General features: G+C 53.4%; 1 protein-coding gene across 6 annotated transcripts in view; it reads left to right on the forward strand.

Annotated features, from left to right (window-relative positions):
* Positions 1–556: 556 nt before the first annotated feature.
* EFHD1 (EF-hand domain family member D1) overlaps positions 557–27,683 on the forward strand; it is a 38,997-nt gene continuing 11,870 nt past the window's right edge. The window contains exons 1-4 of one of the 6 annotated variants that reach the window (XM_070618571.1): positions 2,360–2,458; positions 8,244–8,399; positions 9,749–9,875; positions 25,012–25,159. In XM_070618571.1, coding sequence (XP_070474672.1) covers positions 9,763–9,875; positions 25,012–25,159 — 261 coding nt within the window. In that variant the 5' untranslated portion in view covers positions 2,360–2,458; positions 8,244–8,399; positions 9,749–9,762. Of the gene's footprint in view, positions 676–898; positions 1,304–2,301; positions 2,459–2,739; positions 2,853–8,243; positions 9,349–9,748; positions 9,876–25,011; positions 25,160–27,683 lie in introns of those variants that run through there. The other 5 variants (XM_070618570.1, XM_070618568.1, XM_070618567.1 and 2 more) reach the window with 5 other exon arrangements.

Genomic DNA, 27,683 nt, shown 5'->3' on the forward strand with positions numbered 1-27,683 from the left:
CTGGCAGGGTCGCGGACACGGCCCAGGTCAGCAGCCACCGAGGCGGTCAGGGCAGAGGCTGCGGGCAGGGGCAGACCAGTGTTGACGAGATCCTCCCCAGGGCTCGGCTGACGTCACAGCCACCCGCATCAGCCTTCCTTAGGGAGCGTGACTGCACTTGTTTTTACCCTCTGGTTCAAAATGCTGCTTTATTTCTTATTTTCAAGCTTCTTTTTCTTTTCCTCCCTGTGTGTTTCACAGAAAATGTCGCAGCCCCCGACGCCGCGCTGGCGTCTTACCTCAGGGCGAACCAGCAGTTCGGTCTCACTTGCTTATTCTTTTTCTGTTTGATTGTGTGTTTTCGGTATTTTTAGTATGTTTTGGAAACATTTCTTCTCAATGAGTGTTTGAAACGCAGCCGTCCCCTCCCCTCGCTCCCTGCGGGCGTCTCCCACGCCCAGACCTCGCGACCAGTGGGTGCCACTCCCAGCTACGGGGACGCGTGGAGGTCGCCCGAGGGCGCTGGGCTCCCCCTAACCCCAGCCCGTCCCGGGCCGCGAGCGCCTCCAGTCGGGGCACTTCTGGGGGACGGGAAAGGAACCCCCCGATCGGTCGGTCGAGAAACCTTTTCCCGCTGCCATTCCCCTGGGGACCGCAGCATCCCCGGGCTCCCCCGGAGCGCACGCGGGCGGCAAGGTCAGAGTTGAGCGGGGTGGGGGCGTCCACGCCCGGTCCCGGGGGACGGTCAGTCTCCAGGCCGGAGCCCCGGGGAAGGGGGAGCGGGTCGACGTCCCCGGGACGCGCAGACACCTGTGGCCTCTGGCGTGGCGGGCGGTCCCCGAGTCCTGGCACCTCCTTAAAGCGGCGGCTCCGCCCCGCCCGCCCCCTTCCCTCGCCCGCGGCTCCACCCAACCGCCAGGTCCCAGCCGCCTGGACAGAGTGTCGTAGAGCCGCGAGCCTGCGAGGAGCACGCCGTCCGCCCAGCCCCCGCGCCGGGTCCCGCGTCCCCGCGTCCCAGATCCGCCGCCATGGCCAGCGAGGAGCTAGCGCGCAAGCTGCAGCGGCGACTGCAGCGCGAGGAGGCGGAGGAGGGCGGTCCCCAGCCCGCGCCCTGCGCCGCGGCGGCCCCGGAGCCGGAGCCCGAACCCGCCGCCCGCGCGCCCCTGGCCAGCGCCGACGCCGAGCTGAGCGCGAAGCTGAGCCGACGGCTGGACATCAACGAGGGCGCGGCGCGGCCCCGCCGCTGCAAGGTCTTCAACCCCTACACCGAGTTCCCGGAGTTCAGCCGCCGCCTCATCAAGGACCTGGAGAACATGTTCAAACTGTGAGCACCCCGCGAAGCCCTGCGCCGTGCGCCCCCGAGGACCCTGCGCCCCGGACGCGGGAGGGAGGGAGGCGGGAGGTGGCGGCGCGTCCCGAGTCCCGGGCCCCGCATTGGTGGGACAGTGCGGGAGTTCTGGGGGTGCACTTAGCATTTAACCCGACGCCCCCATCCTGCGCGCTCCCAGCCTATCCCGGCGCCGTGGGGGGACCGGCCGGGCTGGGACCCTGAGAGCCGGAGCCGGCGCCGCAGCTCTCCCGGACCGAGCTCAGAAGTTCCCCTGGGGCAGGCGAGTCCGAGTCCCAGGCTCGCGGGATCCCGACGGCCCCTCTCGCCCCCTCCGCCGGCTTGTTCCGAGATTTATCCCGAGCGCAACTTCTAGGAAACCTAGGCGCGCCGCGCCTCACCTGCCAGCTTTAGCTCCCAAGGGAGAAATTAGCCCTGTTGTCCTTTTACCTTTTAAAACAAAAGAGGAAAGTTCTCCTTGGCTACTGCTCAGGTCTGATGTACCAACAGAGGCTGAGAACCGGGAGTTTGTTCAACTCGTAGCGAAAGATCAGAACGTTCCTGGAGCGAGAGCGTCCTTGCCTTCCGGGCAGGAGGCGCCCGTCCGAACCGGACATGGCAGCTGGCAGCCGGTCCCGGGGGGCTCATTCCTGTCCTGCTGTGTAAGCCCCAAACCCGGGCGACGGAGGCAGCCTCGAGAGCCCCCGCTAGTTTGCCTTGCAGCCTGGGAGCTCCCTGGGCCTCAGTTTCCTCATCTGCAGAGTGGGGGCATTAATCGTCCCTGCCTTTTAAGGCCGTGAAGCGTTTTGCACACCGTAAGCTCCTAACCGAGCTATTAATATTATTTCCAGAATTGGGCCACGACCGGAAAAATGCCCGGGGGAGCGGAGGCCGCCGGCCAGGTCATGCTTGGGGCGTTTTAAAAAGCGCTTGGAATGTGTTTGTCCTCCGCGTGGAGGTTCTATTTAAAGGCGCTGTGGCCGGCACTGTGTGGACGGAGCCTCGGTCCCTTCCTGAGGCTGGGCTGTGGTCCAGCCCCAGCCCCGGCGAAGTGGTCGGCAGAGGCTGGCACCCCGAGCCGCCGCGCCTGCCTGGCCTCCCCGACGCCCCGATTTCGCCGTTCCAGGCGCTATTCTCCGGTCTTCCCACCTGGTGGGTCTAGTTGGGGCAATTAAGGAAGGCTGAGTTAGGGCAAAGGAATGCGCGCCACCAGGAGGGAGACGGTCAGTGGTTTGACAGAGCCCCTTTGATTGATTCGAGGTTGTGCCTTTCACGCGAAGACTGCTCGGCATGGCTACTCCCACTCCAGCAGTTGACTCCAGTCGGGCTCAATTCAGGCAGGGCGTCTTGGGGACCTTTGTCGTCAGGTTGCTTTGTGGTGACTTGGGTTTCTTTTATTTTCTTATTTTCATTACTATTACTTTTTTCTGCAGAACAATCTTTGAAAGGATAAGTTTGCTAGTTGGCTGCTTAAGAATGATAAAGGGAGTCCACACAGCCAGAGGGTCTTGGGAGACCAAGCACGGTGGCATCGGTGAGGAAGCAGGTACCAGAATAGAGTCAAGCTAAAGGGATGGCCGTGTGTGGTGTGGGGTCCCAACAGAGCTGGCAGTGTGGCCTGTGCGTGGTACTTCTTTCTCCAGAACTACTGCATCTGTCTGAATTCTAGGTTGGGTTTTCTGTCACTTTCAACCAAAATTGGCATAAACAAAAAGGAGATTAATTGGCTTGTAAAACTAGAAAGATTCTGGTGTCAGGTATGGCTGGATCTAGGAGCTCAGATAATGCCATCAGTGCTTAGCTTCTCTTTTTCTTAAGTCAGTTTCTTCTCTGTGCTGTCCCCATTCTCAGGTGGCTTATCCCTGGTGGTGGCAGTGTGGCCACAGCAGCTCCAGGAAGTCCAGTGGGAAAGAGTAACCACAGCAAAGGGCTTATTGTGTGCGTGTCTCTTTTTTTGTAGCTTTACTATTGTTTCGTATTGGCCCTGAACCAACTACTGTGGCAGGGGAATTCTTGGTCTCACTGGCCAGGCCTGAGCCACGTGCCCCCCTGCAGTGGGAGCGCAGCCCTGCCCCTAGCAGGGCACAGCAGAGGGGAAGAATGGCTTTCACAGGCACCTCTGGGGGCTCCTGCTGAGGAAAGAGGGACATGTCCTGGTGGCTGTGAATGACCTTCACAGCTCCATCCGGGACCCTGGCTGTGGTCCAGCTCGGGCCTGCTGCTTTGCTCACCTTGGCCGTGAGCATCCTGAGCTCCCATCAGCAGGCAGTGGGATCCAAGGCACAAGCTGTTGCAAAGAAAGCCTCCCGGGGATCATCCCCGTGTCCTAGAAGGCAGAGAGGCAAAGCTGCTACTCCTGTTAGAGTTAGCTGAGCAGCGGCTGGTAGCACCAGTGCGGCAGGGGAAACAGTGTCGCCTTTGGAGCCAGAGAGGCAGAGCGTCAGACAGGGCCCAGGACCTGTGACCTAGGGCAAGCTACATCATCCCGCCGAGCCTTCGTTTTCTGGCTGGTGAAATGGGCGCACATCCCACCTTCTCACGAGGGCCAGGGGGCTGCTGCGGCTGCCAGGGGCCACTAGGGGATACTTCCTTCCTTACCCGACAGTAATTGAAAAGGCCCCCCTTAAACCTGGCGTCAAGACCCGATTATCCGGGGCCAGCCCCATGGCCCGTGGCCGAGTGGTTAAGTTCCCGCCCTCTGCTTCAGTGGCCCAGGGTTTCACCGGTTTGGATCCTGGGCACAGACATGGCACCACTCATCAGGCCATGCTGAGGCAGCGTCCCACATGCGACAAATAGAAGAACCTGCAAGTAGAATATACAACTATGTACTGGGGGGCTTTGCAGAGAAGAAGGAAAAAAAAAGGTTGGCAACAGATGTTAGCTCAGGTGCCAATCTTAAAAAAAAAAAAAAAGACCCAATTATCCCTCATGAGTCTGGGGAGAGTGGGGACATAGCTTCCTCATTCTAGGGTCATTAGCAGGCAAGTTTCATAACCACTTGAGTCTTTTCATCTGTAAAATGAGGCCATAGTTCCTTTCTCAGGGTTTTGTGAGAACTGAGAGGAATGGGGGACAAGTTGGCATGTGACAGACCCGGTCCTTGGTGAAAACCATCCCTCGACTTTAGCTCCGGGCCCTGTGTCCCTGTCTGGACCTCCCTGCCCCCCTTTCAGGCTGCCCACGCCCTGTATTAAAAACAGGGATTCCTTGGCCCCCACCCCCTGAGCTTCCACAGGCTCAGCATCCTCCAGCTGAGCCCGTTGGTTTCCCCCTCAGGTGCTTCTGCCCAGTTTCCTCCACCTGGGAGGCAGCTGAAACTTCGCTGTCCCCACCCCACCAGAGTCAGGAGCTCCCGAGCCTGGGAGGTTTTGTCGCCTGGACACCTCTGACGCAGCTCTGGTTTTAGCCCTCATCCACCCTCGGTACCCGGCACGTGGCGGTGACTCCAGCTGATGGACAAACCCTCATTCTTATGAAGGGGCCCTGATGTGTGTGTGGTCACTAGGTCAGCCCAGCCCCTCTGCCACCCCCCGGGGTACCCCTCTTCCAGCCGCTATGAGTTCCTTCTGGGCGACCGTCTGGCTCTGGCTCTCTGCCCGAGCCCGTCAGCCTGGGGGGCTGCCTGTACCCTGCTTCCTGGCCCAGGCTGGGGCAGAACGTGGGCCGCCCTCCCACCAGAAGGCTGCTGTGGGGCTTGGCATTTGTGGATTTGCCACCTGTCCGGGGCTGGCAGTGCCGCCTGTCCTGTGGCTGGCCCTCCTCAGCCTGCTGATGAGCTCATTGGTCCCTGCTTAGCTCATGGCCCAGCCCAGATTCCCTGCCGACTCTCTTTCGTGCTTTCCTCTTCCTGCTGTCCTGCATGACTTTTTTTATTAACTGCATGACTTAGTAAAAGAGAAATGAAAAGCTGCGTCTGGGTAGGTGATCTTGAAAACTGAATTGCTGGCATCCTCCTCCCCACACCTACTCTGCACTGACCCTTATCTGCAGCTGCCTTGGCCACTGGCTGACGGCCCCTCAAGGAAACCCCTGTGGGGGCCTCCCGGGCTCCTATGCTGCCCGGAGGAGCCCCACATACGCTGACCCCTCTCTGAGTCTTCTCGCTGCCCTGTGAGTGTATCAGCTATGGCAGCACCCCATCTAGCCAGCAGCTGGTCATTACCACACTTCTGCCCCAGTTGAAGCATGGTCTCTGCCTCCATTTTTCTTTTTCCTTTGGTTTCTTTGCTTAAATAAATAAAAAACGAAAACATGTTAAAAATCCCAAAGAACATATAGTGCATCAACTTGTTTCCGTCGAGTGACTTTCCACATTTTATCCCTTGCAGGAGCCGTGTCGAGAGCTGTTAACATGAACTTGGGAGCCACACTTCCTGGGTTCAGACTCTCACACTACCACAAGCTACCTGGAAGGTTACTTTGGTCAGGGTACGGAAAAGCCCTGTGCCTCAGTTTCCCCATCTGTCAAGTGGGGCCAGAATACTACCTGCCTTGTGGGATTAAATCAATTAAGATATGTGAAGCAGTTAGTTCAGTGCTTGGCCCGTGGTGAGGGCCCAGTAGGTTTACATCACGAACTTTCAGAGTGTCACATATCTGTAGTTTTGGTGGATGTGCTAATTTTGTGTCGCCGTTTCGCGTTGAGTAATTCACAAACACTTTGCAATGTCTGGTTTATCCTTTGAAGTTGATTTCCCCTGCGGTTTGAGCTGTGGCATGGCGACCTGGCCACTTGGTGAGTAACTGGTCCCCCTGGGGCTGCGCCCTGCTCGGCTTGCGCCCCCGCCCGGGCTCTGTTGAACGGACTTGCTGGCCCCGGTGCTGGGTGAGTGGATGAGTGTCCTGGGGCTGCCGCAACAAAGTACCACAAACTGCGCAGCTTAAAACAACAGAAACTTCCTCTCTCACGGTTCTGGAGGCTGGAATCTGAAATCAAGGTGTCACAGGGCCGTGCTTGCCCGGAGGCTCTGGGAAGCATCCTTCCTTCCTGTCTCCTAGCTTCTGGTCATCCCAGCAATCCTTGGCATCCTTGGTTTATAGACGCATCACCCTCCCCGCGGCCTCCATAGTCCCATGGTGTTCTCCTTGTGTGTGTGTCTTCGTATGGCCTTCTTATAAGGACGCTAGTCATTGGATTTGGGGCCCACCCCAATCTAGTATGACTTCACCTTCATTTAATGTATTACATCTGCAAAGACCCTATTTCTGAATAAGGTCGCATTCTGAGGTTCTGGGTGGCTGTGAATTTTTGGGGGGACCCTATTCAACCCATCACTGTGAGTGAGCAGAGATGCCCAGCCCATGCGGCACGGTGAGGGTACTCGTCACCTCCTGACAGTATGTGGACCGGGGGTGGGGGGGTGGAGGTGGGGGGAGTCCCCCCAGGAGGCCCTTAGGTTTAGGAACTTCGGAGACTTAAAGCAGAGCTGGCATGACTCCCGCCCCCAGGAGAAGGGGGCCAGTCATGCCAAAGCCCAATCGTAACTTGAAGGGAGTTGCCATCTGATGTCAAGAAACAAAACCAACAGAAAACCCCCTGCTTGTGCCAGGAGTGCACTTACTTTCAGCAAGAATTTCACCTTTAATCCGAGTCTCTGGATCCAGATTCTGATGTCGCCTCTGAGTTCATTCGGAACGTGACTTGACCCGTACAAAGTACACCCATTCTTTCTTTTTTTTCGGAGCCTGAAAGATTTGTGCAGATACTGCAAAACGTGGTTTGCTCTTTCACATTTGATTTTCCTACTTAAAAGCATTTTGCTTCAGGATTTCTTACCTTTTCAAGTTAAAAAAAACAAAACCGGACCCTTCCCAGCCCGTGAGCCTGTGGGGTTCTGGGAGTGGGGTCACTTGTCTTTGTGTCCCCACTCCTAAATGGGGCGCGGTAGAAGAAAGAGAATTTTCTAATGAGTGTGGGAAGCCGGAGGCGTCATCAGCACTGCCAGAGAAAGTTCCCTCTCGGCTTCCAAGCATGTTACTGGATAGCCTGGGCCAAGAGAATCGTGGCCTGATTTTGAAGGAAAAGTGGGGAGGGCCCAGAAGAAACTGACTCTCCAGTGTGTGTCCAGGGCTGTAATCTGAGCTGGCCGAGCGGTCAAGGTTAGACAGGAAATTTTAATTACCCCGGCTTATCCAGGGGCCTGTTTCAAAGGGAGGTGATGAGGGCCGCCACTTAGAGGCCGGCCTCGAACGCAGCATCTTAATGTGCCCCTGTGATGTTTCTGCAGCACACTAAAAGCTTGTGTTTCAATTCCCCAAAGAGAGGGTGGGAGAGGAGCGTTCGGCTCCGAGAAAGTTGGCCTTTTGTTAAGAATCTGAAACGATGAGGTCACCCGATTCCCGCATCACCACTGAACCCCGAAAAGATGAGGTTGTCGTGGAACTCTTCTTTCTCATCACCCCCTCCCCTCATTTCCTTGCCTCCTCCTTACACTCCTCTCTGAGGGAGGGAGAAAGGGGTGTAGAATTGGAGGGCCAGCAATTTGCCAAAGAGGTGAAATGAGCCATATTAATAAGGAGTTTGGGGGGTGGGAGCATGGGAGATGGGGGTGGTAGCGGTGAGGCACTCGCCCATTCTCATCCTGCTCTTTTGAGTGAACTGACTTCAAAGATGGGAAAGGCAGATGGGCATCAATGGAAGTTAAGTGCTTTTTCCTTACAGCAGGGCCAGAGCCTCTGACTCCGATAGTAGCTTCAGTCCACCTTGGTCCACCACAGATGTGAGAGTCCCTCGCCTGCCCTGGATTTTGCACGTCTGACTGTTCTGGGCGGAGGGTAGGGCAAGAGAAGCCAGGCTCATTTGAATCCCCGGGGGGCGTTCAGCCAGAACCCTGGCTGACTTCTGTTTGGGGCCTTGGTCTCTGGCAGAAGGACTGTGACTTGGAATATGTCTTAGACTAGTTTAAGCTAAGCACTGGTTGTTTTGTTTGCCCAGCTTGTGTGATGAACGCGATGTAGGAGGAGCCGGAAGGCCTGCCCACAGTTCCTTTCTCTCTCTCTGAAGTCTCCTCCACTCTCGCCATTCCAGAGCCATCGCATTTTATGAGAACTTGAGTGATGGGAATTTGAAATTGAGTGATTAAATTTGAAAGTGAGTGACATTAAAATCTCACATTAAGCAAAAAATGTCCTTTTCCTTTTCTCCCTTGCAAGATTAGTTAACAAATGCCTGGTTCCAAAGCCATAAGATCCAAAGGACCCTAACTTAATTTATACTCTCCGCCCTGTGGTACCCCCAAGTCTCGCTAGTGAATAGAAATACCTTCTTCCTTAAATTTGAGGGGGTCTGGTTTTCGCGGGGCTACACCATGTGTAGTTTCATGGCGTGCCTGGGCCAGTGGATCTCTAAAGGTGTGTTGGATGAACCTATTTGGCCTGTGGGCCCCAGGGTCTCTTTGCCACTCTCAACTCTGCCATTGTGATAGAAAGCAGCCACGGTTAATGTGTAAATGGCATGGCTGTACTCCAGTAACAGTTGGTGAGCAGGATTTGGCCTGCAGGCTATAGTTGGCCAGCCTCAGCTAGGCGGTTATTTTGGAATCTTCTGAATCCTGAGCACTGTGAATCTGTTGGTGGTCTTACTCAACCCTTTCCTCACTTCTCGGCCTTTCCCCCGTCACTGGGCAGACCTCAGCTCCCAACGGGGAAAGAGACAGAGGCAGAAGCAGGCAGCAGAGTGAGGCTGGAGCTCCAGGACCCCAGAGTTTCTTTGGGAAGATCAGTGCTGAAGCGGGAGCGGCAAATGCATCTGCTCCTCCTGCCAATGAAGGGGGCTGGGCAGCTGGCACCCGCAGCAGGGGTCCCCAGGGAGACATTCTGCATCCTCCGAAGGGCTGCCTTGGTGTTACTTCCCCCGAGAGGTGGTCCAGGTGTGTGTGAGCCAGACTGTGGTCAAGAGGGGCTTAAGAACTCCAGAAGAAGAGGAACAATGAAAGCTGACTTGGTGGCACGGGGACCTCAGCCTTGGGTGTCTGCCTCCTTGAGCCCCATGGTTGGAGCAGGGGGTCTTCACCTCAAATCCATGGACCCTCTGGCATCAGGTATCCAGCTGTGAGCACACAGTTGCTGGGGAGACCTACCTTCTCAGGGGGGGATTATGGCCCATTTCCCCAAAGTTGAGCCCCACTGGTTTGGAGGGAAAAAGATTAGAATCTCACAATTTAAAGAAAACTTAATTATTTTTCATTATGAAAGCATTACATTCTTTGCTTAAAATTTCTTGTAAAATTGTGAAGATATTTGCAACTTGGAGAGTGGAGTCCTATGTTGCTCTCTTCCCAGAGGATCATCACCAACGGGTCAGGTGCCTGTTCTTAAATACAAATGTTGAGACCGTATATGCCTTGTGACGTGTATTAGTTGAGACCTTTGGCTCAAGTGGTGGAAAACCCTGTCCTGAACTCGCTGATCCATAAAGAAATGCATCATCTCACCTAACAGGAGTCCAGAGGTCAATGGTGGCCCTTGGGCATGGTTGGCTGCTGCTGTCAGCAAGGACTCGGGTTCAGTCCTCCCCTGCACCCCACCAGTCTTCGTGTCGGCTTCATCTGTGGGCTGGTACAAGATGGTGAGTTTCCCCACATCACATCTACTCTGGCATCTCATTGGCCAGCACTGGGTCATGGGCCCACCCAGCCACTGGCTGCCCGGAAGGAGGTGATGACCATGATTGGACCATGATTGGGTGCCTTTCCCTGAGGGGCAAGTACTTGCCCAAAATGGGGGTTCTGTACGTGAGCAAGGGAGGGGTTGGCCCCAACAGTGTCCCTTTTTGGCCTCTTCCTGAGCAGTGTCCTGTGGCTCTCTTGTGTCCCTTTGTGCTTTGTGTACATGGGATGGACTTTTAGATGGTAAGCTTGGCTTCTGGAGACCAGATGGGGAGCAGCCCATCCACGGGGGCTCCCGAATGCCTAAAAGCAGAGGTCCTTCCTCTGGGACACTCACTTCCGCCATTTTAGTTGAGAGCCCCTATGATGTCTCTCTTTGTCGTTGTAGATCCCTGGCAGCTGGGAGTGCTGTGTGTGTATTTGGGGTTGGGGGTGGGACATGCGTGTCTATGTCAACTGTCCCCTAGGCCAACTTTCAATAAATCCGCTGCTTTTGCCTCAAGTAGCCCTCCCATCTTACAGAGAGCCTGGCATTGCTGCAGCCTGCCACTCCACCTCTGGGTTTGGAGGGCCCACCTGGCTTCCTTGGGCAGATTGACCAGTTACACCCCCGCCTGCTTTCTGACTTTCAGAACTGTTTGCTGGCACCCTTCCTTCTCCCTAGCCCCCCTCCCCAAACCTCCTTTATTCTCTTTCTCATCATGGGTCATGTGCCTCTAATTTCCTCTCCTTTCAGAAGAATCTCCAGATGGGGAGGCGGGGAGGAGTCACCCTGCATTGAGGGGTCTCCTTCCTTGTAGCGGCTGCCTGGGGTTCTGTTGCTAAGGGCCCCTCTCTCGGTCTGGAGGCCTTTGCACAAGTCCTGGTAGAAGTGGGCGGGGGAGTGTCAGGGAGTATCCGGGCCTGGTTTTATTTTCTTTCAGTCTCAGCCTAGCTGCCCCTGTGTTGCTGAATGAAAGTCAAATCTTTGGTTTTGGACGTGAGGTCTGGGGGGCCAGTGACAGCAGCAGCTCCTCGTGGCCAGTTACTGGAGCCGTGGGGACAGGGCAGGAGAGCAGTGGACTCCTTCCAGCTGTGCCGGGCTCTGATTCCAAAGTGGGGACCCCTACCTCTGCCGGGGGTGTGGCTGCCTGTAGTTGGCAGTACGCCCTTAGCCCTCTGCCAGCCTGGATCAGGCGTGCAGGAAGTGGGAGCATCGTTCGGGACTTACAAACTGCCACGTGCCCACGCTGGCCCCTGCTCCCCATCCTGGTGGGAATGGCAGAGGGACCCGAGGGCTGCAGCTGATCCCAGCCCTGGGGTCAGACAGCTCTGGGGAACCCCCAGCCCGACCTGGCATGGCTCATTCAACACTGGTGGTGCCTGGGACGGCAGTCCCTGGCCATCGGCCCTCTACAGACAAGATCTGCCTGCTGACCGTCTCAGCTCTGTGCTGACGGGGACCTGGGGAGCACTGTTATGGACTCAGAGAGGTGCTGGCCCCAATCTTGCCCAGCTCTGCCCAGCTTGGCCTCGGTGACAGGGTCTCTGTCCCCTCCCTAAATGCCCCGTGCTCCCCCCACCCTGCCTACAAGGGCCGACTTCATTGAGCCCTGGGCTCCCCTGACACCACCTAACAGCCACTTACAGAGCACCGGGGTGCAGACACTGCTCTTAGCATTTTCACATCATAAACCTATGAGGTGGGTGCTGTTATCACCGCCCATTTTACAGATGAGGAAACTGAGGCACAGAGTTGGGTAACTTCCCAGCGTCACACATGGTATAAGTCGTGGAGCTGGGATTTGAACCCAGGTGGCCTGTGCTCTTGTCCCCTGTGCCAAAAGCCATTCTCATTAGTGTCGTTCCCACCTCCAGATCTCAGCCATCCTTGACACGCCCCACTGCATGGCCAGGTGGGGCCATGGGTGGCACGGCCTCTGCAGGCTGCCTGACCTCCAGGCCTCGCTGGACTACCCGCCCCAGGCCTGAGGCACCTGGCCTCCCCCATCCATCCTACTTGTGGTGACTTCCTGCTGGAGCCCAGATCTCGTTACCTTGCTTTCTTCTTCAGAAGCCTTTGTGGGTTGGGGGCAACATACAATATTCAGTAGCTTCTTAGCACCCATGGGACAAATGCCAGACTCCTCATAATGACCCGCAAGGTCAGTCCCAACTGGGTGCTGCATTTTTCTCTCTCGCTGGTCCCCCTCAGCCTGGCCCTACTCCTGCTGGGATGATGGCCCCCCACAGCCCCTCTCTCATACCCCCGATTGCCAATTGATTGTACTTAGGTCTGTCCAATTATTGTCATTTCTTGTAGGTTCCCTCCCCACTCCAAGGGACGGTCTTTGTGGTTGAGTGTGGCTAACATCTTCCTCCAGTTCCCACGCCCATCCCGGTGTGGGCCCAGGACCGGGCTGCCGTGACCCCTGTAGAGGGTCTGGGCGCTGCCTCTGGAGCTGCACTGAGGCCCTAATTACTGCCCAGGGAAGCTTCGGCCCCCGGGGCTGTCTAGAGAATGGGAGGTTTGTGAGTTCCCTCCGGTAGTGCCGCCGACTACATGGCACACGGGCACACGGCTGTAAGTGAGATGTGGAAAAAAATAAGTGACCACCTTCTCAGGTTGTCCCCAAGATCGCGTGACCACTCGGTGTGCAGTCACAGCCTTAATTAGGTCACTCGGTGCCAGCCCATCTTCTTTCCACTGAGGGAGCTGCAGGTCCCTGGGCCCCCAGCCCGGCTGCGGGATTTAAGGTAGTGCCAGCCCAGAGGAGGAACACGGGAAAAGGACTGGCTGGCAGGGAAGCGGTGTGGGGAGATGGAGACTCAGGCCCAGAGGCTGGCAGCCGGGGTGCTCTTCCTTCCTGTTTGGAGGGATGGCCGAGTCCCCCACTGTCCGCTTCAGCTGGGCCTGTGGCCCCTGGCTTTCCCCAAGACCTGCGCCTCCCCCCGGCCATTTCCCCTGACTCCTGGACTTGGGGGCCCCTCTCTCAGGACTTTTATAGGAAGTGTTGTGAGCCAAGGGGAGACACCCCATTTCTGCACCTTCCCAGCAGAGAACCGACCCTGCTCATTTCGACATCCCTGATGAAAAGAGCCCTTTCAGCCCCCCACCTCCCCATCAGGGATTGCTCAGGGCAGGTTTCCCACGGGAAGCCTGTCCTGTTACTCATTTTAGTTCTGGCTGATAGCTCATTACTGACCTGTTATCTTGTTGTCACTGGGATGTTCCTTTGGGGTGGACATGGGGGCTGGTTTGTTTGTTTCCACTCTGGGTGGCTGGCATCAGCAGGGGACAAAACCTCCTTGTGTATGGCAGCCAGTTTGTGGGCATGAGGCTGGGGGAGCTGGGTGCAGTGAGCCACTGTCCCTGTGGCCACTCTCCCTGCATACATTTGGGACAAAGCGGATTTCCCTGCTTGTCTTGAAGGCCCGGGTAGCGGCTACCGGGCTCTGCACCCCCTCTGCTGTCTTACAAGGTGCTGAGCACATAGTGGGTGCTCTGTGGCAATGAGGGGGCGCTTCAGCTCTGCCCTGCCTCCCTCCTTTCTTTATGAACTTCCAGACACCATGTATGGAAATACAGGGCGCTGTGGCTGGTGGGGGGGGGGGGGATCCAGCCTCCACGGGTCTCCTGTAGCTTGCAATGATGTTGGCCTCTTCCCAGAAAAGGAAGGCTATTTGCCAGAAGTGGGCCCCCGCAGCACTGGCTGTGCACAGAACAGGTGATGCTGGCGCTCAGCTCACCTAGTGACGCCCTCACCTCACCATCGCCCTCCCTGCATCCCTCCATGGTTAGGACCATTGCGTGCTCCCCAACTGGGCCCCTGTCTTAGTCTGCTCACTCATCCCCAGAAAAATCCATCCTGCACACCGAGCTGAGAGATTTTCCTGAAATGGCAATCTGCTGTCACTTCTCTGCTTCAAACTCTTTGGAGCTTGTCGTTGTGTCGCCCCTGCCCCATTGCCCTTAGGAAGACACAACTTTCCCAGAATGCCTTGTGGGAGCTGGCCCCATGCCCCCTTCGGGGACATTCTGGCACCTCTGGACTAGACTGGTGACAGTGGCTCCCTCGGTGGCTCTGCACGTTTGCTCCAGTTAGTTCCTGGTCCCCTGTCCCAGCCACCTCCCTCGGCTCCAGCTCTGCCCAAGTTCCGGCCTTATCACAGCTCACCTGTCTCTCTGGACCTCTGCCTGCCCACTGGGACCGGTCTTTGTGCTCTCCTCTGCTCTGGAGAGGCCCCAGGTAGACGGGAGCCAGGTGGTGAGTGAGCGAGTGAATGGCTCTCAGGGAGAGCTGGGAGCTCACTGGCAAGCTGGCCGGGAGCATCCTGATTGGAAATCAGACTCTGGGCTCAAGCTTTTGTACTTAACTCCCCAGAGTCCCTGGGCCCTTCCTCAGAGCCTCCTTGCTCTTACTTTCCAAGCAATTGTAACACTTTTCAGAATCTGGTTTCCCAGCCTGCAGCAAATCGGAAGGAAGGCAGGCAGGAAGGAGGAGCAGTTGATTTGTCAGCTAGAGAGGACCTGCACAAAGGCTGGGAAACCAGAAACCCAGAGAACAGGCAGGAAGGGAAGCACGGAGGAGGGACAGTCCCATGGCCTCAGGGAAGTCCTGACCCTCACCTGGACAGGCACAATTAGGGACACCCGCAGGGAGAACCCGAGGGCCCTGGGAAAGGCCACCTGCTTTGGGGAAAGTCTGGCACAGTGCCCGTCTCCAACTTGAAAGTGCCTGGGCCCTCCAACTTGAAAGTGCCTGGGCCCGAGAGATCTTGTGAAAATGCAGGCTCTGATTCAGCAGCTCTGGGGAGGGACCTGAGATTCTGCTTTTCCATCAGTCCTGGGTGACCGTGAGGCTGCTGGTGCAGGGGCCACACTTTGAGTAGCCAGCGCCTGCCTGTTTGAAAAGGTGGGGCATGATTTCCAGACAAAGCCCCTCTATGTAAAGAGAAGCAAGGGCGTTCCGAGGTCCTGCTGGTCTCTGAGGCACAGGCGAGCCCCCCAAACACTAAGGCATTTTCTGGGGCACTGCCATCCTCCTGAGAAGCTCCCTCTGAGGGATCCCTGGGGGGTTTCTGATGGCCGGGCCTCAGGCAGACAAAGGCTGGCCGGCTTCTTTCTTCCTTAATGGCAAGATTATTCTGGCGAAGTGAAAACCAAGAAAACCCAGGGGCCCTGCCCGTGGAAGCTGAGAGAGCAAGTGAGGCAGGGAACAAGGAGGGGCTCAGCACTGGGTGGACACTGGAACCCGGCCCCTGCTGCCTTGCTGCTGTCCCATGGGTGGGGTGAGGGGGACGGTGGGCCCCTTTCCCCAGGCCGGGGGCTTTCCCAGGTCACAGGCACGCACAGCTGTGGGCCCATAACGGGGGATCACAGGCCATCTCACCCCAGGCCACCCCACTGCGCAGTGAGGGCCCCCGTCAGGAAAGTGTGGGGGGAACTAAGCCCATGGAAGGCAGACCTGATCCTCTTCTGGGCACCGGCTTCCTGAAGACTCAGCGAGAGGGAATTTTATTCGGCAGCCTGTGGATCTGGGCTTTCCCCAGAATGCTGCAGATGGTGAGCTGTTTGAGGCCCCACTGGGCGTGGGCGGCTCCCCAGAGCAGAAGCCCTGGGGGCTGTCGGCCTCCTCTCCACTGCTGCAGACAGGTACTGCCTTTAAAAATAGCTCCTCTCCTTGATTGCTGGTGGGGCCAGGGCTGGGGATGGCGTGTTGTCCCCTTCGGCTCCTCTACCACCGGCAGGCACAGCCTCTCTGTCCTGTTAGACTCCGTCCGTCTGCAGGGGGACCACCGGCCCAAGTCTCCCCCAAGGGAGGGCAGGCTGGGCTTGAACCCGCTGTGTCCGCAGGACATCCCAGTGCTGATGAGACTGGAGTCTCCCTCCTGGGGAGTACAAAGAGGAAAGGGGCTGAGGACGTCTTAGAGCAGAAACATGGGCAAAGGCCACCAGTCCAGAGGACTAGAAGGAGGGCCCAGGAACAAATAAGGGTGTGAGGTCTTGGGCTTATGGGTGGTTTTTCTTTAATAGCCTGGGTTGCCTGTAATAAGAAAACTCTGGGTTAAAATTTAAATTATAGAAAAGAACTGGTATAAGGAGCTCAGATGGTGGTGGGGGGAGCCAAGGGCTTAAGGGAGCCCCAGTAAGCCTGCAAGCATTTGAAAGATGTAAACTGTGGGAAGGAAAGGGAAATGTCTTAAATGTTTGAATAGGGGAGGCGGAATGCGGTTGAGGCCAGGCTTGTAGCGAGAAAGAGAGCCCCAGATGGGTCCAGGACTGGGGCCCTGTGGGGCCTCACTGGGCTGGGGCCTCCCTCTCTCCCCAGGCCTCCCCATTGTGGGTTCCCCTGGGGCCTGCTGGCACACCCCCAGCCTGGGAAGGGCCATCTGTGCCAGGGAGGTGCTGGCGGGTGGCCCTGCCAGCTGGCCATGCAGGTGGGCTTGACCTGGGCAGGCTATTCTAGGTGTTGTTTCCTGTCCTCGAGCGTGGATCCTAGATTTTGAGGGATGTGATTGCATTTTCATTGGGAGGGTGGGGGGAACGATGACAAAAAGGAGGTTTCCAGAATGAAGGAAACAAGTAATCTGCATTCGCCTTGCCCAGAGGCCCAAAAGTTTGGAGTAAACGTCACCTGTTTGCAGATGGCCTTGTCTAAAGGGGTCTTCCCGCTATAGGTGCTTGAAGAGAGGAACTCTGAGCAGGGGAAGGGTGTGTTGCCCCCGGGCCAACCTCTGCCCAGGGCCCTCACCCTCAGCTTCCTGCAGCTGCACCCACCCTGGGATTCTGGAATGGTGTAGTCCTACAACCTCCAGAAAAGCTTTTATCTTTTTAATACCTTACTTCCTCAGGAACCGTCTCTCTGCCTCAGCTTTTGCTAATTTGTCTCTGTTAACTGTCACTGGAGGGCCAGCCTTGGTTCTGTAAGGTCTGACATGATATCCAGTCTTCTTTCCCCAAAACCTACCTCTGGTGGTGTGGTGCCCAGCCCCAGGGTCAGGCTTCAGGCTTGGGCATCAGGCTGGGGTCTGCCTGGCTAACCTCCCCGGGGCCTAGTGACCTTGGGCTGGTTGACCTCCATCAGCCTAACAGTGCTATATCCTGAGAGTGTTGGAGAGTTACATCAGATGAAATCTATTGAAGGGCGTGGCTGGTGAGACTGTCTCTCCACATGTTTGTAAGATGGCAACATGGGTATTCTCTTGGTCAAAAATTAATGACTTTGTGTATGTGGGCAGTCTGCGGCGTGATGCTCTGAGACCGAATCAGAATCCACATACATTCGGGACTCAGCAACGTGGCTCCTTTCGTTTCTGCATAGTCTTCAGATCTAAATGGTCAAAAGTGTAATCTCACAGTTACAACGGTGGTCTGTTGGTTGGGACACCGAGTATGCACTCTACCCACTGCCCCCACTGAGTTGAGGGGCTCATAGTGTAGACTGAGTTAACGATCATCCTTGCCTTCCCTGCTCCCATGTAAAGCCAAGCGCCTGCTCGGAAGTCCCAGGTTAGTGCTGATCCAAAGGAGTTGGTTTCGCCGGGACTTCAGCTTTCACCATCTCTCCAGCGGGGTGACTAATGACCACTTCACAGCACTGCTGAATTAAACGAGGTGACTTCGCACAGCGTCTGGCCCTCAGCAAGCTCTCAACAAACAGTAAGCCCAGGTGGCTCCTATTAATTCTTCACAGGCCTGTTGTAAAGATGAAAAGGATTGGTACATGAGACAATGCGTTGGGAACTGCAGAGCAGACCGGTTTTAGTCATTAGGCGCTTTGAATCCCATTGTGTGCACTGCACATGTGGTCATAGGATGCTTTGAGAGGAGCAGATAAAACAGGAAGATGATGAAGGGGACCCGGGAGGTTTTTCCTGCCTGTCTTGCGAATCCAGGCCCTGGAGGAAAGGACTGTGGACAAACCTCACAGACGGTGACCTTGAAGAGGGGAGGATGCGCTTCTGGGTTGTAAATCCCCGCTCCACGGGGAGGGGTGAGGGTGCTGCTAATGTGGTCACTTTATAGTCCCCCCAGGACTTGGATGTGGCACTTGGCCAGTGCATCAAGGCAGGAACAAAGGGAAGCAGTCCTTACCGAGTCCTTGGGAGTGAAGGCGGTGGTGGCTCCTGACCTCCTTCCCTGCCCCGCTCTGCCTTGGAGATGGCCCCTCCACGTCTGCACGCTGGCTTTATTCCTGTGCCAAGCTGGTGGCTCCCGGCAGGACATGAACAGGGCTTGCACTGGGCTCAGCTTTGTCCCTGTCCTCTCTCTGGGATTCCCGCACTGCGGCTGGGGGCTCCTGCTTCCACGTACGTGCTCACCAAGGGAGTCGAACCAAGTTTCCCTGCCCATTTAAAGAAATTGGAATTCCTTTACCTGTCACCCAGACTTTGTGGAGGCCTTTTCAGACACATTTGTCCCTTTTATTAGGTCTGGAGAATGTTTCAGGCTGGAAGGCCTAACGGAAAGGGTTTCCAGACCTTCTTGACTCTCTCGATCAGAACCCCAGAAGAGAAATAGGAGGATAACTCCTCCGAGCCCCTCCCTTGTTTCTGAAGGAAAGCTCCTCCCTGTGCAGGACCCCATGTGCCCATGTGGACAGCCCCTTGGGGCTGGGGAGGCTGTGCTGACCCTAGGTTAGGTGAGTGGGGCTCCCGGGTCTTTCCTTCCCCCACAAATTCCTACCTTCTTTCTTGACCTTTTCTGACCTCCTCCATCCTCGTCCCAGTTTGTGTCCTGTTCCTGGGGCTCTCCCCTCTCTTTGCACCCAAGCTTTTCAGCTGCTCCCTTCCTCCCTCCACTTTCTCCCCTTTCTCTGCATTCAGACCCTAGCACTCTGCTTCTGCCCCGACTGAGTCGCATCTTGAGTGCACCATCCTTCATGGCTTCAGTCTTCTCTTCTGCAACCAACGTTGGAACATGCACTGTGCACTGAGCAGGGGGCAGAGGACATTTACTCAAAATCTCGGCATGGAGGGGACCGTTGTGGTTGTTTAGCTGGCTGTCCTTCTGACATTGACTTCCCCTGGGAAGTGTTTCCCAAAGTGTTTTCCTTGGAACACTAGATTGCCAATTTGTGCCTTCTCCAGTGGAAAATCCCCAAACACAGAGGATTATGTGGTCAGAGGAGTCTCTGTGCTCTGTTTCCCTCTCATAAGTTTCAGACACATGACCATATGGAAGGTTCTGGAAAGTTCCACACTAAAGAAGCCTGTTTGCCTTGACTAGGACTCCCTGTAACAGAGACCATCCCCCTACCCTGTTTGTAAGAGCTCTCCTTACCTCAGGTCTCCTGCTAGTCGGCTGTTTTTGCCAGAAACCTCTTCCTTGTGTTGGCTACAGCCCATCTCTGTCCTGTCCACGCACAGAGCCCAGTTTTGGATGTTCTTTGGGAATGTTTCTGGGAAGTTTAAATGCATAATCTCAAGATAGCTCTCTGCTTCCCAGAGCCGAATGCTCCCGGTTCCTTCTACTCCCATTTTTGCGTGGGGTCTTAAGTCCATTCACTCTTGGGTGCCCCCCACTGACCAGGCCCATGTCCCCCAAAGTATGGAGTTGACCTGGAATGGAGCAGACTGTCATGGGGTGGGGAGGACTGTGACTCCCTTCGTTCGGGTCTTGAGACTTCATTCTTGCCGCCATGATTTCACCCCCTGGGTTTTTGGCAGCACCCTCAACCCCCTATAGTACAGCCCCTCTTATCTGCGATTTTGCTTTCTGTGGTTTCAGTTATCTGTGGTCAACCACGGTCCGAAAATATTAAATAGAAAATTCCAGAAATAAACAATTCATAGGTTTTCAATTGTGCGCCGTTCTGAGTAGCGTGATGAAATCTCTTGCTGTCCCTCCCTGGACGTGAATCATCCCTTTGTCCAGCAGATCCACGCTGTATCCGCTACCTGCCCGCTAGTCACTTAGTAGCCGTCTCGGTTATCAGATCTGCTTTCGCAGTATTGCAGTGCTTGTGTTCAAGTAACTCTTATTTTCCTTAATGATGGCCCCAAAGTGCGAGAGTAATAATGCTGGCAATTCGGATATGCCACAGAGAAGCTTAAAATGCTTCCTTTAAGTGAAAAGGCGAAAGTTTTCCTCTTAAGGAAAGAAAATAAATTGTATGCTGAGGTTGCTAAGATTAGGGTAACTTTTATTACAGGACAGGCATACCTCAGAGATATTGTGGGTTCAGTTCCAGACCGTCACAGCAAAGCAAATAACACAGTAAAGCGAGTCACACAAATATTCTGGTTTCCCAGTGCATATAAAAGTTAGGTCTACACTATAGTCTGTTAAGTGTGCAATAGTATTATGTCTAAAAAAACAATGTACACACCTTAATTAAAAAATATTGTATTACTGAAAAATGCTAACCATCATCTGAGCCTCTAGCAAGTCATGGTCTTTTTGCTGGTGGAGGGTCTTGTAAAAAATGCAGTGTATGCAAAGTGCCATAAAATGAGGTATGCCTGTATAGTGTTACAATTGTTCTATTTTATTATTAGTTATTGTTGTTAATCTCTTTCTGTGCGTAATTTATAAATTAAAACTTATCATAGGTATGTACGTATAGGAAAAAACATAGTATCTATAGGATTTGATACTATCCGTGGTTTCAGGCGTCCACTGGGGTCTTGGAACATCTCTCCAGTGGATAAGGGGAGAGAGACTGCTGGATTGCAGATCTCCAGATGTCATTGCACCTGCCGCTATGCTCTGGTTCCCTCAAAGCCTGGACTTGCAAAGTCAGTTTGGGTGACTTAGTTTCAGGATCTTGCCTTTTTGGTTTTGAATTGTGGTGAGATACATATAACGTGAGATTTACCATTTTACCCATTTTTTTTTTTTTAAAGATTTTATTTTTCTCCCCAAAGCCCCCCGGTACATAGTTGTATATTTCGTTGTGGGTCCTTCTAGTTGTGGCATGTGGGACGCTGCCTCAGCGTGGTCTGATGAGCAGTGCCATGTCCGCACCCAGGATTCGAACCAACGAAACACTGGGCCGCCTGCAGCGTTAGCGGAGCGCGCGAACTTAACCACTCTGCCACGGGGCCACATTTTACCCATTTTTAAGTGTACAGTTCAGTGACGTCAAGTCCGTTCACATTGGTGTGCAGCCACCACCGCGATCCAGCTCCATAGCTGTTTTCATCTTGTAAAACTGAAACTCTAAGAATAACAATTAAATAATAACTCCCCGTTCCCCTCTTCCCCCAGCCCGTGGCCACTGCCATTCTGCTTTCTGCCTCCATGAATCTGACTATTCTGCATCCCTCGTGAAGTGGGATGACACAGTATTTGTCCTTTTGTGTCTGCCTTCTTTCACTTAGCAGAATGTCTTCAAGGTTTGTCCATGTTGTAGCATGTGTCAGAATTTCCTCCCTTTTTAAGGCTGAATAATGTTCCACTGTAAGTATATACCACATTTACTTATCTATTCATCCATCAATAGGCACTTGGGTTGTTTCCATCTTTAGCCATTGTGAATAATGCTGCTATGAATACTGTGTACAAAGAAATATGTGTTTGAGTCCCTGCTTTCAGTCCCTTTGGGTGTCTACCCAGAAGAGGAATTGCTGGATCATATGGAAATTCTATATTTAGCACCTTGCATTCTTCCTTGCTATATTTTATTCCTGGACGTCATACCAGCTGGCTGAGAGCTTTTGGGCCAAAATTCTGCTCCAACTTTTTGTCACCAGCAAATCTGATAGTTGGCCCCTTTCTAGGTGGCCCTATAACTAACAGCCAATTCGCCTAATTGTATGGGCATCTGTACCTGTTTATCTTTCCCCCAGAAGCCTAATAGAATGGCCTTGCTGACCCTGGCAAAGACATCAAGTCAGCTATGGTTTTCTGTTGAATCGCTTTGACAACCTTGTTTCAAAAGCAAATGAGCGTACAACCCAGCGATCCCACTCCTGAATATATACCCAAGGGAAATGGAAAGATATCCAAAGCTTGGACACGAATGTTCATAACAGCCAAAAAGTGGAAAAAACTCAAATGTCCATCAAGTGATGAGTGGATAAATAAAATATGGTAGGGTTATACAATAGAGTAACATTCAGCAATAAATAAAAAGGAATAAAGGACTGATCGAGGGGCTGGCCCCGTGGCCGAGTGGTTAAGTTCGCGCGCTCCGCTGCAGGCGGCCCAGTGTTTCGTCGGTTCGAATCCTGGGCGCGGACATGGCACTGCTCGTCAGACCACGCTGAGGCAGCGTCCCACATGCCACAACTAGAGGAACCCACAACGAAGAATACACAACTATGTACCGGGGGGCTTTGGGGAGAAAAAGGAAAAAATAAAATCTTAAAAAAAAAAAAAAGGAATAAAGGACTGATCGATATATGCTACAACATGGGCGAACCTTGAAAACATTATGCTCAGTGAAAGAAGCCAGACACGAAAGGCCACATATCATATGATTCCATTTATATGAAATGTCCAGAATAAGCAAATCCATAGAGACAGAAAGCAAACTAGTAGTTGCTAGGGGCTGGGTAGGTGGGGGAGAGTGGGCTGCGGAATGACTGCTACTGGGTATGGATTTCTTTTTGGGGTGATGAAAATGTTCCAGAATTCATTAGTGATGATAGCTGCACAACTTTGTGAATATACTAAAAGTCACTGAATTGTATAATTTAAAAGAGTGAATTTTATGGTATGTAAATTATATCTCAATAAAGCTGTTATTTTAAAAAGAAGTAAACTGAGGCCCATCCCTGAGTCGTTTTCAGTGAGTCCATGGCACTCATCGCTTCCTTTTTAAGTGCTCACAAACCATCCTTTGCTAATACTACATCCTGGGCTGGTCCATCTGTGATTCCTATGCTCTGCCCACTTCCTGGAAACCCAGGAGCCCCTTGCTCATTTCCAGACTTGGAAAACCTGTCTTGGTGTTGAGTCCTCAGAGCTCACCAGCAGACCTCCAGGGGGTCTCATCTGCATCCTTTCGTGCCTTGCAGTATAAATCTTCCAGGCAAGGAGCAGTGCCCGCTGGGAGCACAGAGCTGCTGGAGTTAGAAAATATTCAGCAGAGGGAGGTGACATCAGGCGAGCACCAGAGGAGGATAGACAATGGGTGCTGTGGAGCTCAGAAGAGGAAGGGGGCAGCTCCCAGAGCTCTGGGGCACAGAAAGGGCACCGAGAAGAGCAGGGAGGGGGTGTCCTGTGTGGGAGGAATGGCATGAGCTGGCCACTGCAGCTGGCACCGAGCACATTGGGGAGAACTGGGCCTCCTCTCCAGCCCGACCGCATGGGCTCTGAATACCACCAGCCCCCGGAGCGAGATTTCTGGTTGCCCACAGGCTACATTTCTTGGTAGATGATGGTATGGTTTCCAACAATGGTGGGGTTTTGTTGTTGTTGGAGGGGGCGATAGATCATGAAGAAGCCTGATTTGTTTATTTATTTAACTTTTTTATTATGGCAAAATGCATATAAAATTTACCATCTTGACCATATAAGTTACAGTTCAGTGCGTATTCACATTCTTGGGCATCCTTCGCCACCATCTGTCTCCAGAACCTTTTCCTTATCCCAAACTGACACTCTACCCATGAAACAACAACTCCCCTCTCCCCCTTCCCCTCAGCCCCTGGCAACCACTGCTCTACTTTCTGTCTCTATGAGTTTGGCTATTCTGGGGATATGAGTGGGATTATGCAGTACTTGTCCTTTTGTGTCTGGCTTTCTTCAACCCTAGCATAATGGTGTCAAGGTTCGTCCATATTGTGGCATGCATCAGAATTTCATTCCTTTCTTTCTTTTTTTTTTTTTTTAAAGATTGGCACCTGAGCTAACATCTGTTGCCAATCTTCTTATTTTCTTTCTTTTTCTTCTTCTTCTCCCCAAAACCCCTCAGTACATAGTTGTATATTCTAGTTGTGAGTGCCTCTGGTTGTGCTATGTAGGACGCTGCCCCAGCAGGGCCTGATGAGTGGTGCCAGGTCCACACCCAGGATCCAAACTGGCAAAACCCCGGGCTGCCAAAGTGGAGCATGCGAACTTAACCACTTGGCCACGGGGCCAGCCCTTTTATTGAAATAATATTCTATTGTATAAATATATACCACATTCCATTGTATGGATATACCACATTTTGTATATCCATTCATCTTTCCATGGATACTAGGGTTGTTTCCACCCTTTGGCTAGTGTAAACTGATTTGTTTTTTAAAACAAGGTGTTCATACCTGAGCAACAAGCCATCTCTGGGTTACGAAAAATAGGATGGACTGGAAGGGAGGGGAGCCAGGGAGTCTGTGAGAAAACACTGTATCTGCCCACGTGTGTAGAGAAGAGGGAGGGATGGAGTGGCCGGCAGAAGGCTGAAGAAGACTCCCACGGGGCTGGCCCAGGCACTCGGGAATAGAGGGCAGGGCCGGGATCCCCCATCGTAGTGAGGCTGGGTTTGTTTCCAGGCGGGCGTTTGGGGGGCTGGAGGAACAGCCAGCAGAGGTGCTGGCTCTGTGGCCAAACCTCGGCCAAGAGGGTAAAGACAGGTCCCCTCTCAACAGTCACTCACACATATGTGACTCTTCAGAGTTGGAGGCTGAATGAATGAGCCACAGGACAAAGCACAAAACCAGACCGGGGCTGATTCACAGCCACGTGCAAGGATGGGAACCAGCTTCCACAGACAGGAGACCAGGAGGACGAACGGAGGGGTCCGTGGAAATGGGGGTGGCAGAGACCCATGAGGAGGCTTCTGGAATTCCCAGTCACTCCGTGTGGATGCAGTGGGTGTGTAGGATGCTCTTGTCTAGATCAGGAGGTTCTGTCGATGTTTGTTGACCAAAACTGGGGAAGTAAAGGTAAACTGGCATGTTTTTCGTCTTTGAGAAACTTACGGCCTAGGTAGGAGATAAAAGACATGAAAACAACCGGGTGGCACAAGATCCACTTTGAATCAGATTGTGCAGAACCCAAAGGTGTTTCGAGAAGAGGGTCCCGTCTGATGCGGTGACCAGGTGGGCCCTGCAAAGCAGGAGGTGTTTGAATCATTTTTCAATAAATGAGGCCAAAAGAACGACACGTTTGGGGGAGTAACAAGTGTCCTTCCATCCTGGCTCTGGCCATCCCTCACCAGCATCCTTCCTTTGACCTCGCAGGTACGATGCTGGACGGGACGGCTTCATCGACCTGATGGAACTGAAGCTGATGATGGAGAAGCTGGGGGCTCCCCAGACCCACCTGGGCCTGAAGAGCATGATCAAGGAGGTGGATGAGGACTTCGACGGCAAACTCAGCTTCCGTGAGGTACCTGCGTCCTGCTGGCCCTGAGCCCCTGGAGGGGGAGTGCCCCGAGAGGACCCTCAGATTTACAGTCCCCTGGCTTTGGCTTCTTAGGGTGCTGATTGGATGTTTAACTTACAATCCTGCTTTTAAAAATATCTTTAAAGAGCTAATGAATTGCCGTGCTGGCGTGGGAAAAGGCTCAGTAAGCAGATTGAAAGTCACTGTGGGGAGGATGACCTCATTTGGGTACAAACCGGTAAGGGTTGACAAATCTGGAAGGATGTTCACCAAAATATTCATGGTGGATATTTGTGGGTGCAAAAGTTTGATGGTTTTATAATTTCTATTTTTTTATATATTAAAACTTTTAATTTTTACACTAAGAATTTAAAAATCATTTTTAAAAAAGCAGTTAAATAAAGGGTCTTGCTCTTGCCCATGGGCTCCCCTCCTCCGTGGGCTTTTTCGTCTTTGAACCCCTGAAATTGCAGGCGAAATTTTGTGTACACAGATGTCTTCCTGGAAGGGTGTATGTAGATTCATAGCCTGATGCTTAAATGGGTAGAACCTTGATGATAAAGCCATTTCTATTTTGGGAAAGAGTCTCAGAGCCATTGGGTTTCTTCCATGCCATGGATGCAGCTCCGTAAGGAAGAGAATTCCATGCTTTGTCTGTTTGAGTTTTGTTAAAAGGCCTCTACATGTGTCAGTGTGACCTGGTATTAGAATAACTTTGGTGACGTCTGGCTCAATGCTCAGAGCATTAGTCCAGCTGCTGCATACTGAGAACCAGGCCTGTCTCAGCTGGGCCCTCGGGAGCTGAGAGAAGAGAGGTCTGTCCTTGCTTCCTGGTGTCTAACCTTGGTTGTTCCAGAAATGGTGGAGCGCTGGAGTCCTGGTTTCTGATGGCGAGAACTTCGGCCATGTACTCGTCTTCTGTCCAGGCTACTGACGGCTGTTGGATGCTCTTCCTGGGGGTCTCTAGCTGAACTGGCAGCCATGCGTCCCCTGCCCAGCTGTGACAAAACCAGCCTTGCTTCTCACTGCCCAGGAATCAACTCCAGATTCTCCTGTCTCTTCCTTTCCTGAACCAGCAGACGTGGAGATAGAAGATCACGGAAAGCCTGTGTTGGGCATAACCCTCAGGATAATCTAGTCCAGGCTTCTCATTTCAGAGCTAAGGAGATAGACGGCTGAAAGGCTTGGCACCCGCCTGAAATCAGGCCCCTACTCAGGGCTGGGCGTGTGTTGCAGCTTCTGTGACACACAGCCTCCTCTTGTCTCTGGCTTCACAGCTGCCCCTCTGGCTTCATCGCCTCTCATTTGGTTCCTTCGTATCATTCGTGCATCATGCTGGGCACTGACTCTGTCCAACGCAGGTTCCCCTGGGGGATCAAAAGTAAAAGCTTTTGCCTTGGTGAAGCCCTGTAATGCTGGGGAAGCAGCTTCTGTGCAAAGTGGTGACCTCTGGGACACAGAAATCGAGAGGGTGTTTGGAGGTCTGTGCAAGTCACCAACTGAGCTAAGACACGATCCTCCCCCGCTTTTTACTGAGAGGCCCTCCGAACACGCTCCTCCCTGAGTCCAAGATGCTTGGTAAGCTTTGGGTTAGCTGCTGGTTTGCCCATTTCCTGCAGACAGTGGACATCGGAGGCTTGGCAATCTCCAGAGGGTTCCTGTTGTGGGTTCTCAACCCGCCTACAAAGCTTCGGTGACATTCACATTCAGTCTTTGTCAGCTCAGAGCCCCATTGTGGTCCCATCTCTAGCAGTTGTACCTAAAGGTGCAGGACTTGGAAGTGTAGACACATTTGCCATTACTACTCCACAGCCCACCCTCCTGCTTTAGGTACAGCCACGCGCCACGTAATGACATTTCGGTCAATGATGGACCACATATATGACGGTGGTCCCATAAGATAAGTACCATAGAGTCTAGGTGTGTAGTAGCTGTACCATCTAGATTTGTGGAAGTGCGCTCTGTGATGTTCACACACAGGTGAAATCACCTAATGACGCATTTCTCAGAACGTGTCCCCGTCATTAAGCGATGTTGACTGTGTTTCACTGATGGTTTCCGCTGGTGTTGTAAGCCGCTAGTGGGCCAGTGCTGTGCTTCTGTAATGTCGAGGGGCTTCCAGTCAGCCCTCCATCTGCCCCTCAGAGCTGTGTAACTTGAGCAAGTTATTTTACTTCTGAGCCTCAGTTTTTCTGTCTTTAAGTTGGGATGTTAGTTAATAGCGTTCCCTCAGGACTGTTGCAAGAACGAAGTTCTCTTTCTGTGCCTGTATCAGTTAGAACTCTTGGTCGCAAGTGATGGAAAGAGAATGCCAACTAACAAGAAAAGAACTGACAACTATTGGCTCACATACCTGGGAGATGAAATGGAAGTGCTTTACATACAAGTAATCTAGGGTCTTGCTCTTGCCGTATCTTGACTCTGCTTTCTTCTTTTTTCTATTCTTTTTTTTTTTGGTGAGGAAGATTGGCCCTGAGCTACCATCTGTTGCCAATCTTCCTCTTTTTTTTTGTTTTCTCCCCAAAGC

This window comes from Equus przewalskii, chromosome 5, assembly GCF_037783145.1.
Source record: "Equus przewalskii isolate Varuska chromosome 5, EquPr2, whole genome shotgun sequence".
Classification (NCBI taxonomy): Eukaryota; Metazoa; Chordata; class Mammalia; order Perissodactyla; family Equidae; genus Equus; species Equus przewalskii.